General features: G+C 52.5%; 1 protein-coding gene across 1 annotated transcript; it reads left to right on the top strand.

The window, feature by feature from the left end:
* Positions 1–1,466: 1,466 nt before the first annotated feature.
* Positions 1,467–12,916, top strand: LOC142456751 (arpin-like). The gene is made up of 6 exons (XM_075557984.1): positions 1,467–1,777; positions 3,317–3,392; positions 6,103–6,235; positions 9,911–10,117; positions 10,716–10,879; positions 12,176–12,916. The coding sequence occupies exons 1-6, from the start codon at positions 1,482–1,484 to the stop codon at positions 12,182–12,184; spliced, it is 885 nt and encodes a 294-aa protein (XP_075414099.1). The 5' UTR covers positions 1,467–1,481; the 3' UTR covers positions 12,185–12,916.
* Positions 12,917–13,326: the final 410 nt, after the last annotated feature.

Here is a 13,326-nt window from a genome sequence, read left to right as displayed (position 1 = left end):
ACGTGATTGGGTTTCCTGACTTTCGCAGACCTCGATTGTGAATCCCAGGAAAATGCAATCCTGGACAACTTCAGTCTCTTCTCCATTTATCATGATGTTGTTTATTGGTCCAGGAAGGAATCTTCTTTTCTTTACAACAACAACCACAACTCCAGTTGGTGCTGACTCATAGCAACCCGACAGGGCAGGGTAGAGCAGTCCCTGTGGGCTTCTGAGACTGTAACTCTGTACAGGAGTAGAAAGCCCATCTTTCTCCTGCGGAGCGGCTGATGGTTTCAAACTACTGACCTTGCAGTTAGCAGACGAACTTGTAACCATTAGGCCACCCAAGGCTCCTTGTTTTCTTTAAATTGAAACATCATTCATATTGAAGGCTGTCCTCTCTGATCTTCATCAAGTCCTTTTTGCTTTCAACAAGATTGTGTCACCTTCAAATCACAGCTTGCTAGTGAGTCTTCCTCCAATCCCGATGCCATAGTCTTCTGCACATGGTCTAGCTTCACATGCTATCTCTTCAGCAAACAGAGTGAGTATGGTGAAATGTACACCCCTGGCATACACCTTTCCTGGTTTTCTTTTTAATTGAACTTTTCAGTGTGAAGTAGGTGAAGGTTTACAGAGCAAATCATCTGTTGTATATTCACTATCTCATCAAACCTCCCAATGTCTTGACCTTTCTTTGGTGAATTGAAATCACACGGTCTCCCCTTGTTCTGGTCCAACAACTGTCCCTGGCTACAGGTTCCACATGAGCACAATAGATGTTCTGGAATGACAGTGCTTTACAATGTTACCCATGTCCCAATGTTCTGATCTACGCAAATGCCTCCACATTGTCAATAAGACACAAAGATCTTTGTCTAACTACAAGGATATTTATTTGGGGGGAGGGGGAGGATGGCTGTTGTCTGGGGCCCACGGAAACCCTGAGGTGAGAGGGGGAGGGCACACAGCGCTCTCACACTGTCTGGCTACCTCCCTTTGAAAGAGCCCTTCGGCCAGAACAAGGTCTCCCTGGATAGCCCCACACACTCCTGGGCTCACTCCCAGGACAGGTTTGAAAAACGATTCTGCCTTCTCTCTGCCTCAACCTGAGGGCCACTGTGCCAGCACAGGAAGGGATGGGCAGTGGTAAACTCATCCAACCCCCTTTTACAGAAGAAGGAGCGTGGGCGCAGAGAGGTTGAGGAGTCCGTCCAAGCGCACACAGCTGCATCCAATCCTTGCTCAGGTTCCCAGGCTCAGAGTTATTTGTCCCAGAGCTCTGGAGCCCCTTCCTCAGCCACTGTGGGACCACGAGAGGGCACAGGTCGGCATAGCGTCATTCCTGAGGGCTGTCCCCCTCTTCCCCGTTCCTGCTCCCCCCAAACGCATCCTCCTACATATCTCCTTTGTGCGTGTGTTGGGACAAGGGCCTCCCTCCCCTCGCAGGGAAGGAGGGAAAGTACCCTGAGCCCGCGGACGCAGGTCCCTAACCCGCGATGGGCGTCGCGCAGGAAGCCCGCTCCCAGCGCGCCGGACCGGCGGGAATGGAGCTCGGCTCCTTTAAATCCCGCCCGGGCGCGCCCGAGCGGAGCCGCGCCCTTCCCGGACCCGCAGCCCCGGCCCGGCGCGTCTCCGCCACTCTCCGCCCCGCGCCTCTGCTCCCGGGAGCCGGCTCGCGCCTCGGGCCTCCCGGCGCGGCCATGAGCCGCATCTACCAGGACGGCGCCCTCCGGAACAAGGCGGTGCGGAGCGCGCGGCTGCCCGCCGCCTGGGACCCTGGCGCCCACCAGGGGTAGGCCCCGCCGCCGCCTCTGGGAGCCACCCCAACTCCGCCACCCCAACTCCCCAGGCTGCGGGTGGCACGGAGGAAGGGAAGATTGGGGTGCCCACATTGCCCTCTCGGGCCCGCGCCCCGCAGCCCGAGCTGCACCCCCTGAGACAAAGATGCGCAGGGCCACAGGCCGGCTTGCCCGCGGGCTCGGACCTGTCCCGACCTCTGTCCCTCCTCCAGCGCGGGCCTTTGCACGGGTGCCCACCCCCTCTAGAAAGGACCGCGCCCTTGGGGTGCCGGTGGGAGTTGGCGAGTCCAGGGCAGAGTTGGGTGCAGGAGAGCCCGCCCCGGCGGATATCCAGATCCTAAAAGCAAAGGAGCCCTTCCAGTCAAACTGACACGCCACTCACACCCCTGCCTGGAGCCGATCCCGCGCACAGCGACCTGGGAGCACGGAATAGAACCGCCCCGTGCGTCCCGACGCTGTCAGTCTTCAGGAAGCAGGCTGCCCAGCCTTTTCCTTTGGAACAGCCGGTGGGCCCCTGTTTTCTTTTAGCAGCCAAGTGCCTTAACCATTGTGCCACCAAGACTGCCTGAAACCCAAATGCTACCTCCTGTTTTGTATGTGGTGGTTGTGACAAAATAAGAGTTGTTTTCCAATCGTGATTTCCTCCCCCCACCCCACACACCTTGTCAGCCTCTCTCCCATTTCTGCATTCCCAAAGAGGGAGCCTCCGGTGCTGATTTTATGCAGAGTGGAACCAGAAAACCTCGGGTTCAGCTGATCTCACGGGCCACCCTGCCATCTCAGTCTGGTCAGGAAAATCCTAAGTCCCCGCATCCCCGTTTCTCCAGCTCCACCAACCACTTCCGTGTTAGGTTGTTGAGGAGCACTGCTGGCGTAGTATGCTGCTAACCCAAGGTCAGAGTTCAAAACCACCGACTTCTCAGGGGAAAGTTGAGGCTTTCCACTCCTGAAGACATTGACAGTCTGGGAAACCCACAGGGGGCAGTTCTGTCCTGTTCGAGAGGGTCACTAGGGGTCAAACTTGATGGCCCTGAGTCATTAGGTCGTCCCCTATGTGATGTGAATGACAACAGAAATATATGCACGGCTTTAAAGTCAATGAGAAGGGATGATCATAGATAGCCCTTTAGAAACACCCCCCCCCCTGCCCAAAATTGTTTTTCGGTTAATAAAAAGGCAACATCCTTTATATGTAGTAAACGTTTTGATAGTTTACAAAAACCCTTCGTGCCCACGGTCTTTGTCACCTGAGGAGCAGTGGGGAGTGCTGAATGTGTTCTCTGCCTATTGTATGTAAGACTGAGTTCTGGGCTCTGCAGGGGGGCCCATTGCTTGGTCTCAACAGCACTGCCCTCTGGTAGTGCCCTCACTTGCACACCCACTCTGGGATAATAAAATCCACCCCTCCCACCGCCCCCCATCCCCCCACCCCCACAGGTCAGGATCTTGCTTCGCGGATCTTGGGCCATCACACTGGAAGGGGGCTATTTTCTGGCAGAGCTGACCCATCCCTTCTCTTCCTCTTGTCTCAGGGGCAACGGGGTCCTGCTGGAGGGAGAGCTGGTGGATGTGTCACGGCACAGCATCTTGGATACCCACGGCAGGAAGGTGCGCTGCTTCTGGGGTGGCAGCTCGGCGCTGGCTTTAGTCCTTCCAGAAGTCGCTCCCTGCTCCAGGCTCTGCCAGTGCCGAGGACTGGGGAGGGATGCAGCTTCTTCACTGAGTGGTGCACGGGGTGTTGGGAGATGTGTCCCAACACCAACACCAACCAAATGTGGCTGAAGATGGGAAGGGATCCATTCAGGCCATGCTGGGCAGTGTGTGGCCAGGAGGAAAGGCCCGGGTCGTAGCTCAGAAAACAGACCAGGCCCTGGACCCAGATAGTGTGATTGGGCTGAGATTGGGAGCCTGAAAGCAGGAAGGGGTGAGGTGGATGCTTCAGGACTCAGCTTGTGGATGCCCTGAGGAGGGCCTGCAGGGGTGACTTATGAAAGGAATGGGGCCAGGAGCCTTGCTGGGCATGGAGTAGAGGAGGGGAGGAAGGCAGGATGGGTGGCTGGCTCTTTGTTCTTAGAGTCTAGGGCCCAGATCCCTTCCCTCTGGCCTGGTACTTCCCACTGCCTCAAAGTAGCAGGCAAGGTCAGAGAGGGCAACCAACGACCTCACCCCTCCTGGGTACCAGCTCTGATCCTGGGCAGTTGTGCGCATGCCAGCCCTTGGGAGTGGGTTATCATAAATGTACCGCTACGTTTGTTGTTTGCAGCTCTATAGAAGCAGGGCGGCTCTTGGCACCGACTCATCTTTTTTCATTGCTGTTTGCGACTGGGCATCTAAGAATGTTGGGCGTTTACAAAGCAGGTCACCTGTGTGGACCTGGATCTCCACTGGGTGCACATTGGTGGCAGGGACTATGGGAGAGGGCTGCTGTTTTCTGGGCTTTTATTTCCACGCTTCATGTGACCTCTCCGTTGTTGACAGTTAGTGACTTCCCATCTCCTTGGAGCCCCTGCCACTGTTGCTCTCTCTCATGTCCAAGGTGACATCTTACACAGCCATCTCTTTGCTGTCGCTCGTTGCTGCGCCAAAGGATCCCTGCCTGTCTGCCAAATAGAATCCCAACCCAGAGCGCCAACTGAACGGCTGCCTCCAGCGGATGCTGCTTGTTCTGAGTGTCCGCGCCACCCCATGGCATGACCCGGATATGTTGACAAGGTGACTCGTTGATAGTAGCACCCTGTCAAGGTGGCCAATGGTGCTACCCAGAGCCTTTCTCTCTACCCCATGAGAACGCCCCCCCTCCCAGCCCCCCACTACTTTGATGCCAAGAAATGCTTTGCTTCGCCCTTCCTGGCCATGCCAATCTGGAGTCCTGAGCCAACCTTCTCAGGAGAGTCCATGTGCACGCCCATGCTGAGGCCGAACTTCTGCTAGGGCTGACTTGTGCCCAGGCAGGCAGGGTGCTCTCCTCAGCCCGCTCCAAACTTGCTTCCTCCAAGTTTCTTGGTGAAGCTAGAGCTAAAAAAGCAATGTCCAGTCAGGTCGAGCTCCTCCCTTGGCCATTCCTGACCTCCCTCATCCATATCCACTCACCTCGGCTAGATCCTCAGGAACGCCAGTCCGTCGTGATGGGCTCTCCGACCTACCCCTTCTGACTGCCCCTCGCTCCAAAGCTCATTCCTGCCCTGTTGCCAACTTGTTTCCTGAGAGACCCTCTGGGGTCTTTGCTGCTCCGAAGGATTCCTTCTTATTTACCAGATAAGCTCCCAATGCCAACTGGGGATCTGCCTCCAACTGATCACGCTTGCCTTCCTAGCCTCGGCTTCCCCAGGTCTTGGCCAAGTGGCTCAAGGCGCTCCACTGTAGGTGGGACTCTAGATTTCTGTGTACCTGTCTTGTGTTTAATATCTATTCTAGTCCCTTACCTCTGCACTTGCAGGTCTCTCTGCTCTCTGAGACTTCACCTTCCTCAGCTCTCCCAGGAAGTGGGCATCTCTTCATCAGTCTGCTGGCATCATGCATTGGCCTTTTCTTGTTAGACTAGCCGGCAAATAGCAGCTAGGGTTCGCTTCCCGCTTAACACCGTGCTTGCTCCTCCCCAGGATCCCATTGAAGCCTTGCAGCATTCCTAAGGGTAGCCATCACTTCACCCCTGGCTCGCAGAGGATCCTGGAGCTTGGGAGGCTGGGAGTGATTTGTTCCAGGTCATGAATCTGTTGGAAGAGGCAGAGGGGCCACTGGGCCCAAGGTCTTTCTCAGTACCTTTCCCATGACACGTTGGCTGTATCCACTTCTGCTTTATGGTGTTCGGGGTGCTTCATGCTTTGTGCTTGGCTCATGGATTTTTGCATGTACTTTCTATCCTGGTCATGTGCAGGCCTTGTGCCCACCCTACTATGGACCTCTAAACCTCAACTCGCAGCCATCTAGTAGATTCTGACTCATACCAGGCCTGTAGGACAGAGTAAAACTGCCCCCTGTGAGTTTCATAGAGTGTAACTGCTTCCAGGAGTAGAAAGCCTCCACTTTCTCCTATAGAGTGGCTGGTGATTTCGAACCGCTGACCTTGTGGTCAGCAGCCCAACATGCAACCCACTACACCACCAGGGCTCATTGTGTGCTCTACTGAACACATGAATGAATAAATGAATGAATATTTGAATGGGGGACATCAGCCCAGCTTGAATATTTTTTAGAGCTGAGGTGGGACTTGAGGGTTAAGGTGAGGTTGAGGAGGGCCACGCCCAGAGCCCAGGGGAGTTGTGTGTTGAGGTGAGCACAGTGATGGCAGCCTCCTCATTCTCTCTCTGCCGGACCACAGGAACGCTACTACGTGTTGTATGTCCAGCCCAGCAGCATCCACCGCCGCAAATTTGACCCCAAGGGAAATGAACTTGAACCCAACTTCAGCGCTACAAAGAAGGTGAACACGGGCTTCCTCATGTCATCATACAGTAGGTATCCTTCCACCCTTCTCCCTCAGGGCCCTCCCACAGGGCGTTCTTCCTTGGCCCCTGAACCTCTCAGCCCCTAGATAATATCTTCCCAGGATGGTTAGCCTTGAAGCTACCTTGGGACCAGGGTCCTGTCTAGCTTTCTATTTCCCTTCCATCTTCTCCTACAGGCTACAAGACCACCCATGACCTGGCTCTGGACTCTTAACTGGTTGTGTCCATCTGTTTAGGTCATGCTTCTTAGTGGTTTGATAAACACTAAGTAAACAGTCTCCATTTTGTGATCTGATGTGAGTGGTCAATCCATTGGAAGAGGCATTTATTCCCTTGTGGGAATGGCCTGCATCCAACAGCTGTAGATGTTTTGGCAAAGCCTACCCTTTCTTGATCCTGTATCTGATTTGTCATCCTCTGACCTCCTGGTCTGGGGACTTGAGCCAGCAGCCTTTCATCTGACTTGCCGATTTTGGGATTTGTTAGCTTCCATTTTGAATTATGGCATTGGCAAACATATTGACTATACCATGGACTTCCAGAAGAACAAATCAAATTGTCTTGAAAGAAGTAAAACCAGGATGCTCTGTAGAAGGGACGATGTCTAGACTTTTATCTTGTGTACTTTGGACATGTTATGAGGAGACAATAGCCCCAAGAGGAGAGTATCGTGCTTGGTAAAGTGGTGTCAGTGAAAAAGAAGACCCTCAGTGAGATGAATTAACACAGTGGCAGCAACAATGGGCTCAACCTTAGCAGCTATTGTGAGACTGGTCCAGGACGGGGCCGCGTTCCGTTCTATGGTACATAAGGTCACTGTGAGTCGGAGCCGGCTCGAGAACACCTAACAATAACAACAACCCCCAAAACCCTGCGAGCCAGCAGCCTGCTGCCTGACCTGCTGCTTTGGGGTTCTTCCGCCCTTGTAACCATGTAAGTCAGGAGAAGCTTCCAGTAAGAGGGGATCCGTAGAGCATCTGGAGACCACTAAAGTTTGTTCCTGCTTCAGCAGATCCTCCCTACCTCTCCCCAAAGCAGTAAGACTCAGGATCTGGAGAGATCCCTGCCTGGCCTCCATTGTTTCAGGAGGAAGGCAGAATTCTGTAGTGAGTTTGGAGACTGACTCGTTGTGTGATCTTAGAGCAGTAACTTAACTTCTCTGAGCACAGGTTTTCTCATCTGTAACATGGGAATCTTAAAGATGGAGTAACCCTCACTGAGATTTACTGGTCAGGAAGATACTGTGCTGACACATGCTTTACAGGCCTCATTTCGTTTACAGCTGCTGTCAGTCCTGTCAAACAGGCACATTTTCTCCCTCCTTTTCAGGCGCAGGGCAATGAAGTAATTTTCTCTAAGCTCAGATTCATGAGTACCCACAGGCCTGCTGTGCAGTCTGTGAGGGGTGACTGAGGCAAGGCATCTAGAGCACTCAGTCACAAAAGACGCTCTGTGGGAGTAGCAGAGGGAGGAGGAGAGTCGGGCATAGGAGGAGGAATGGAAGGGGTAGCTGGCTAACTCCATGAACAACTGCCCCCTTTGCCATGAGACCAGAACTGGAGCGTGCACAGCGACCATTACCGAACAGCTGATTCCTCAAAGACACTACAGGAATCCTGATCTAAACAGGGATTATATGGATCAGAAGTTCAAATTCTCAGGGACTCCAGACTTTCTGGAGCCATGGAGGCTAGATGAACCCCTGAGCCCAGGGCCCTGAGATCATCTTGAAACCTGAAACCAAACATAGGTATCCCCGAAAGTTTTTTAGTGAAGACTGTTTTGAGCAGTCTGATCAGTCAAGATCAATCTAGATCAGTGGTTCTCAACCTTCCTACTGCCATGACCCTTTCATACAGTTCCTCATGTTGAGGTGACCTCCAGCCATGTTTTCATTGCTACTTCATAATTATGGAAAAATGTAATTTTGCTACTGTTATAATTGGGATACCCCTGTGAAAGGGTCATTCGACCCCCAGGGGGTCGCGACCCACAAGTTGAGAACTGCTGATCTATAGGGTATTAAATTGACAACAGCTACTCTTGTGGATTAGACAAGAAGCATGGGGGCGGGCAGTGAGTTTATGGTGATGCAGAAGGGACACTTGGGGAAAAGGAGGCCGGGCATGGCGCCACAACTTGAAGAATGTAATCAATGTCACTGAATTGCTGGTTGGGGTTCCAGTTCATACGAGCAATGACTGATGACTGGTGGCAGATAAGTTCTCGTAGTAATATCGTCTTAGTTTCGTGAGGTACCTTCAGCAAAAGGCATACTTCTATGTCAGGAAAAACCATTTTGAGGTCAGGGCTAATATAAGATTTTTAGCAAAACTTAGATGAACATCTTCTAAAATCACCGAAGCTTCGTAACATAGATAGGCTGTCCTACGTAAAACAATAGTTTTTAGAAGCACCAAGAATTTTGAGGAATGCTGGAAAAATTTACGAAATGAACCCCAAGAGGGAAGACAGTCAACCCGGTGAATGAAGAAACAGCGTCCGAAGAGCAGACACTGGTCGAAGACTATAGGATGACCATTGTTAAGGTAGCTCTTGGAGTTGAGCTCTCACTGGCTCGGCGTTTTCAGTGGTAAGTGATCAAGCTTTGGGTTGAACGGTTTCTAAAAGCACTGCATGAAGATGGGCTGGCTCGAAGGGCTGATCTTTCCAACAAAGCTGAAGCTCCTGAGGACGAGCCTTGCCGCTGCCAGTCCAGTCCCGAGCGAGCGGCGTGCGCCAATCGAAACGGTGGCTTCTGAGGGAGCTGCGGGGCCAGTGAAATGAAGGCAGAGAGATCAGCTGAGAAGTTCTAGTGCCGAAATTTTTGGATTCCAAAGAGGTCATATTGGTAGATTTTCTCAGACCTGGTGATTGCGGAACTTATTTTGAGGAGGATTTCAGAAAATTGAAAACCACAGTGGTGAGGAAAAGGCCAAGGAAGTTGGACCAAGGGGTAATTTTACCCATCAGCTGTGCAGCTGCTCCGTCTTTGAGGGTAGCAGAATGGCTTGTGAAAATCTCATTGGGGTGCCTTACCCCATCTACCCATGGCCCTACCCCTGGTCTGGCCCCTTCAGGCGTCCTTTTGTTTCCCAAACTCAAAAGGATATTTCAAAGAAGAATGATTTGAGACCCCAAGAAGGCCAAAGCTGCCATTTTGCCCTGGTGTAAATCAGAGAATGCAGAATGTCTGGGAGATGGAAGCGCCACCTTCCGAAGAGGGTGGACCTAAGTGTGGACGACATACTGAGAAAACGGTAGCTTCGCGATTTGATGTTTCTCTTGAAGAACATTTTCTATGACTTTCTAGCCATGCTTTTTGACTTACCCTCATATTCTCAGGAACAGAAATCAAAAGAAACGTAAAGGGGAAAAAAAGAAGAAAGAAAAGGTAAACATAAGCCCTTTGTAAGAACTTCAGGAGTCTTGGTGACATAGTGGATTATGCCTTGGGCTACTTAACCACAAGTCCAGCAGTTCAAACCCACCAGTCACTCCGAAGGAGAAAACTGAGGCTTTCTGCTCTTGTAAGATTCACAGCCCCAGGAAGCCACAGGAGCAGGTCTCCCCTGTCCTGCAGGGTAGCTTTGAGCCAAGCTTAATTCGATGGCAGTGAGTGTGTGTTTTTGTTTCTGTAAGTGAATCGATAATAACCCATCCAATGCTGTCTATCTGCAGAGGTAGAAGCCAAGGGGGACACGGACAGGCTCACCCCCGAGGCGCTGAAGGAGCTGGTCAATAAGCCAGAGCTGCTGGCACTGACGGCGAGCCTCACCCCAGACCAGACCGTGGCCTTCTGGATGCCCGAGGCACAGATGGAAGTGATGGAGCTCGAGCTGGGGGCCGGGTTACGGCTGAAAACGCGGGGAGATGGCCCCTTCCTGGGTTAGCAGTACAGCCTTCCTGCTGACATAACTTCTTGTGTGGGAGTTGAGGACTCCTGGTCCCCTTCCTGAGCCTTTCCTCGGAGCTCATGGCCACTGGCTAGTCCAGTCTCGGTGGGCCCCAAGTCACTTGATATTTATTTTAAAATTCCTGGACACATGCCTTTGGGGTCTTGGCCTGGATGCCCTGGATTCCAGAGTGTTGTCCAAGCCCATGGTTCTTGTGAGCAGCCTTATAGCCTAGTAATCTAGTGCAGTGGTTCTCAACCTGTGGGTCGTGACCCCTTTGGGGTTCAAATGACCCTTTCACAGGGGTTGTCCAATTTATAACAGTAGCAAAATGACAGATATGAAGTAGCAATGAAAATAATTTTCTGGTTAGGGGGGTCCCCACAACATGAACTGTACAAAAGGGTCGCGGCATTAGGAAGGCTGAGAACCACTCAGAGACTCCCTCACCACACCCTGGCCGAGACAGTACAGAGGACAAAGGCTGAATCGAGTCCCACAGGACCCCCCACCCCAGACGAAGCCCTCCCCTTCCCCGCAGTGTTTCCCACGCAAGGCAGAAGGCCATTCAGCTTCTCTTCTTCTTTCAGAGTCATTAGCCAAACTGGAGGCAGGAACCGTGACCAGATGTAATTTTGCTGGGGATGGAAAGACAGGCACTTCCTGGACAGACAACATCATGGCCCAGAAGTCTTCAGAAGGGGCCACTGCGGAGGCCCGCGAGCAGGGAGACGGCGCAGAGGACGAGGAGTGGGTAGGTCCGGGAGACGGCTGTGGACCTGGCCTTGGAGTGCTCCTCTCTTCGGGTAGTGTTGTGGGACGAGGGGAGGACAGCAGCTCGTTTATCGGTCGTGATAAGCTCCTCATGGAATTCTGAGGGGTGAGCCCAAGCCTGACAGCCACGGTGAGGGGGACCTGGACGGGCAGTGTCCCCGTTCCGCTGCTTGTGGCGTTGCTGAGTCACAATGGACTCCAGGGCACCCTACATCCACGCACCAGAAACATTCCTACAAGGTTCCGGGGGCACACCCTCCGTCTCAGTATCTGGTGCTGCCCGAACAGAAGCCCCATCCGCGAATGGCTTCAAGAGCAGATGTGAATGTGCTCCCCTTTGGAGGCTCTGCATCCAAACCGGGCCTGGCAGGTAGACCCTTCTGTGAATCTCTTAGTGCGCAGCGTCCATTGACCGCTGTCCGTGTCCCTTGGCATGTCTTTGCATGAGTGCCGCTGTGGCTACTTTCGTAACTCAGAAGTGATTGGGTTTAGGATCCACCCTACGTTGGATTTTCTCATTAACATAAGAACAGGAAAGGCAGGTTGCAGCCCCAAAAATAGATGTCTCAGGGGAGACAGTTTGACCTGGAACCTTTCCGAGCTGGGTCTGTCTGCATGTATGCCCCAAAGATGTAAGGAAACCAGGAGGATTGGAAGAAAGGGGTACTGAGGAGAGCCTGCAAAGGCCAGTAAATCTCTCAAGCATTTCCACTGCAAGTGATTGCATTAGCCGGGCCGGGTCAGGCCAGGCCGTGGTGCAGGCGCATGAGTGATTGGCTTCTTGTTTGAAGTAGCTGGGAAGTGACTGGGTTGCTCCTCACTAGTTTTTCCCCCTGGGTCAGCCTCCTGGTTTAGCATCAGGCTGCAGGCTCTTCACAGTTGGGTTGTTTTCCTAAACTGTATTTCACTCAAAGATTTGAATCGCTATCAAAGGCCCCAATTTGAACAGTAAAAACAAAAATGTTTCCCAACAGGAAAATGAGCCATTTATCTAGGTGATAAAGATGCTTTTTATCTATCTATCTATCTATCTATCTATCTATCTATCTATCTATTTATTTATTTGGGGGTGACAGAGAAAGCAAGGCCAGATAGAATTGAGAGTCTGGATTCTCTTTTGTCTTGGGACGGGGGATCTGGACTGCAAAATCACTGAGAGCTGCCGGCCTGGCTCCAGGGCGAGCCTAAGGAAGAGAAGCTGTTTACCCAAAGACTCACTAACATGCTTTTACTAAGAGCTCTCTCTTTGTGTCTCTGCCCCCTTGGGTTTCCCCAGGATGCCTGAAGTTCATGGGGGACAGCAGGCCTCCAGGGCCCCACCAGAACCTGCTGTGGCGCTGTTGAGAGGTTCTTCCACCCACTTCCACTCTGGAGCTGAAGACAAAGAGCAATCCACCTGAATCAGCCTTACCTGATCCTTCCTACCCCCATCTTGGAACACCCTTTGGATAAGCTCCTCTCGTGGGGGTGGGGGCATACAGTGGCTCAGGGAAGGACCCTCCCTGGGTGAGAATCTAGTCTTCTTAGACCTTTTCCATCCTGGCCCATGATCTGGAACTTATTTTGAGAGACAGGTGGTAGACAAGTCTGGGGCAGTCTGAGATGAACTGGCTTGGTCTTGGTGCAGAGTTGGGGAGCATCCATTGGTCAGAATGGTGGGGGAAGTTTCCAGGGGGCACTTTTCTCTGTGCCTGCGATTCTTCCTGCTTTCTTTCCACACACCCACACCGTCCCAAGCCCCACACTCTGCATTGCAGCCTCTGCTCTCCTGCTCCCAGCCTCCTTGTCCCTGTCCCTGCTTCCTTCCACTGATCCTGTGCCCCCTCCGAGTTTCCTGTCTGCTGCTTCCTTCCTGGGCTGGTTCCTGGTGAATGCTGTTCTCTGCGAGGCCAACAGTGTGCACTCTCACTCCCCATCTCTCAGACTCACTCTGCCAGGCTGCGTTTTTGAAAACACTTCTGTTGTTGTTTTGTACCTTGGGAACTTTTTAATAAACAAGTAAATTTTCAGAAAAGAATTCTTCCAGCGTGCTGAGTTCTTGTCGCGTAAACAGTGTTCCAGCTGAGTAGCGTCCCGATTGGAAGGACTCCCATTTCTCGTTGTTCTTGAACTTTGCCTTGCTGGCTAGTGTACCCAAATGCAGATCCGAGGAGCGAGAGGGAGTTAAGTGTACATGTCCTAAGGAGGAGTAAGGACTGGGGGGCACGTAGATGGACCTTGCTTGACTTGAGGAAAGACAGGGGGTGGCGGTGAGCTCACAACGATGGTGAATTAAGATGACAAGGAGTCGGGGTTCCCTAGTGGGTTATGCTTTGGGCTGCTAACTCCAAGGTCAGTAGTTACAAAACTGCTCCTCAGGAGAAAGATGAAGGCTTTCTACTCCCGTACAGCGTTACAGCCTGGAAGCTCCACCCTGCCCCATAGGTC

Source organism: Tenrec ecaudatus, chromosome 9, assembly GCF_050624435.1.
Source record: "Tenrec ecaudatus isolate mTenEca1 chromosome 9, mTenEca1.hap1, whole genome shotgun sequence".
Classification (NCBI taxonomy): Eukaryota; Metazoa; Chordata; class Mammalia; order Afrosoricida; family Tenrecidae; genus Tenrec; species Tenrec ecaudatus.
This window is presented reverse-complemented; position numbering and strand designations above follow the sequence as displayed.

Excerpts from the sequence above, each read along its gene's own strand:
- LOC142456751 (XM_075557984.1), top strand. The coding sequence starts at position 1,482 with ATGGGCGTCGCGCAGGAAGCCCGCTCCCAGCGCGCCGGACCGGCGGGA. Across the intron at positions 1,778-3,316 it reads GACCCTGGCGCCCACCAGGG|GGGCAACGGGGTCCTGCTGG; the intron begins GTAGGCCCCGCC and ends CTCTTGTCTCAG. Across the intron at positions 10,118-10,715 it reads GGGAGATGGCCCCTTCCTGG|AGTCATTAGCCAAACTGGAG; the intron begins GTTAGCAGTACA and ends TTCTTCTTTCAG.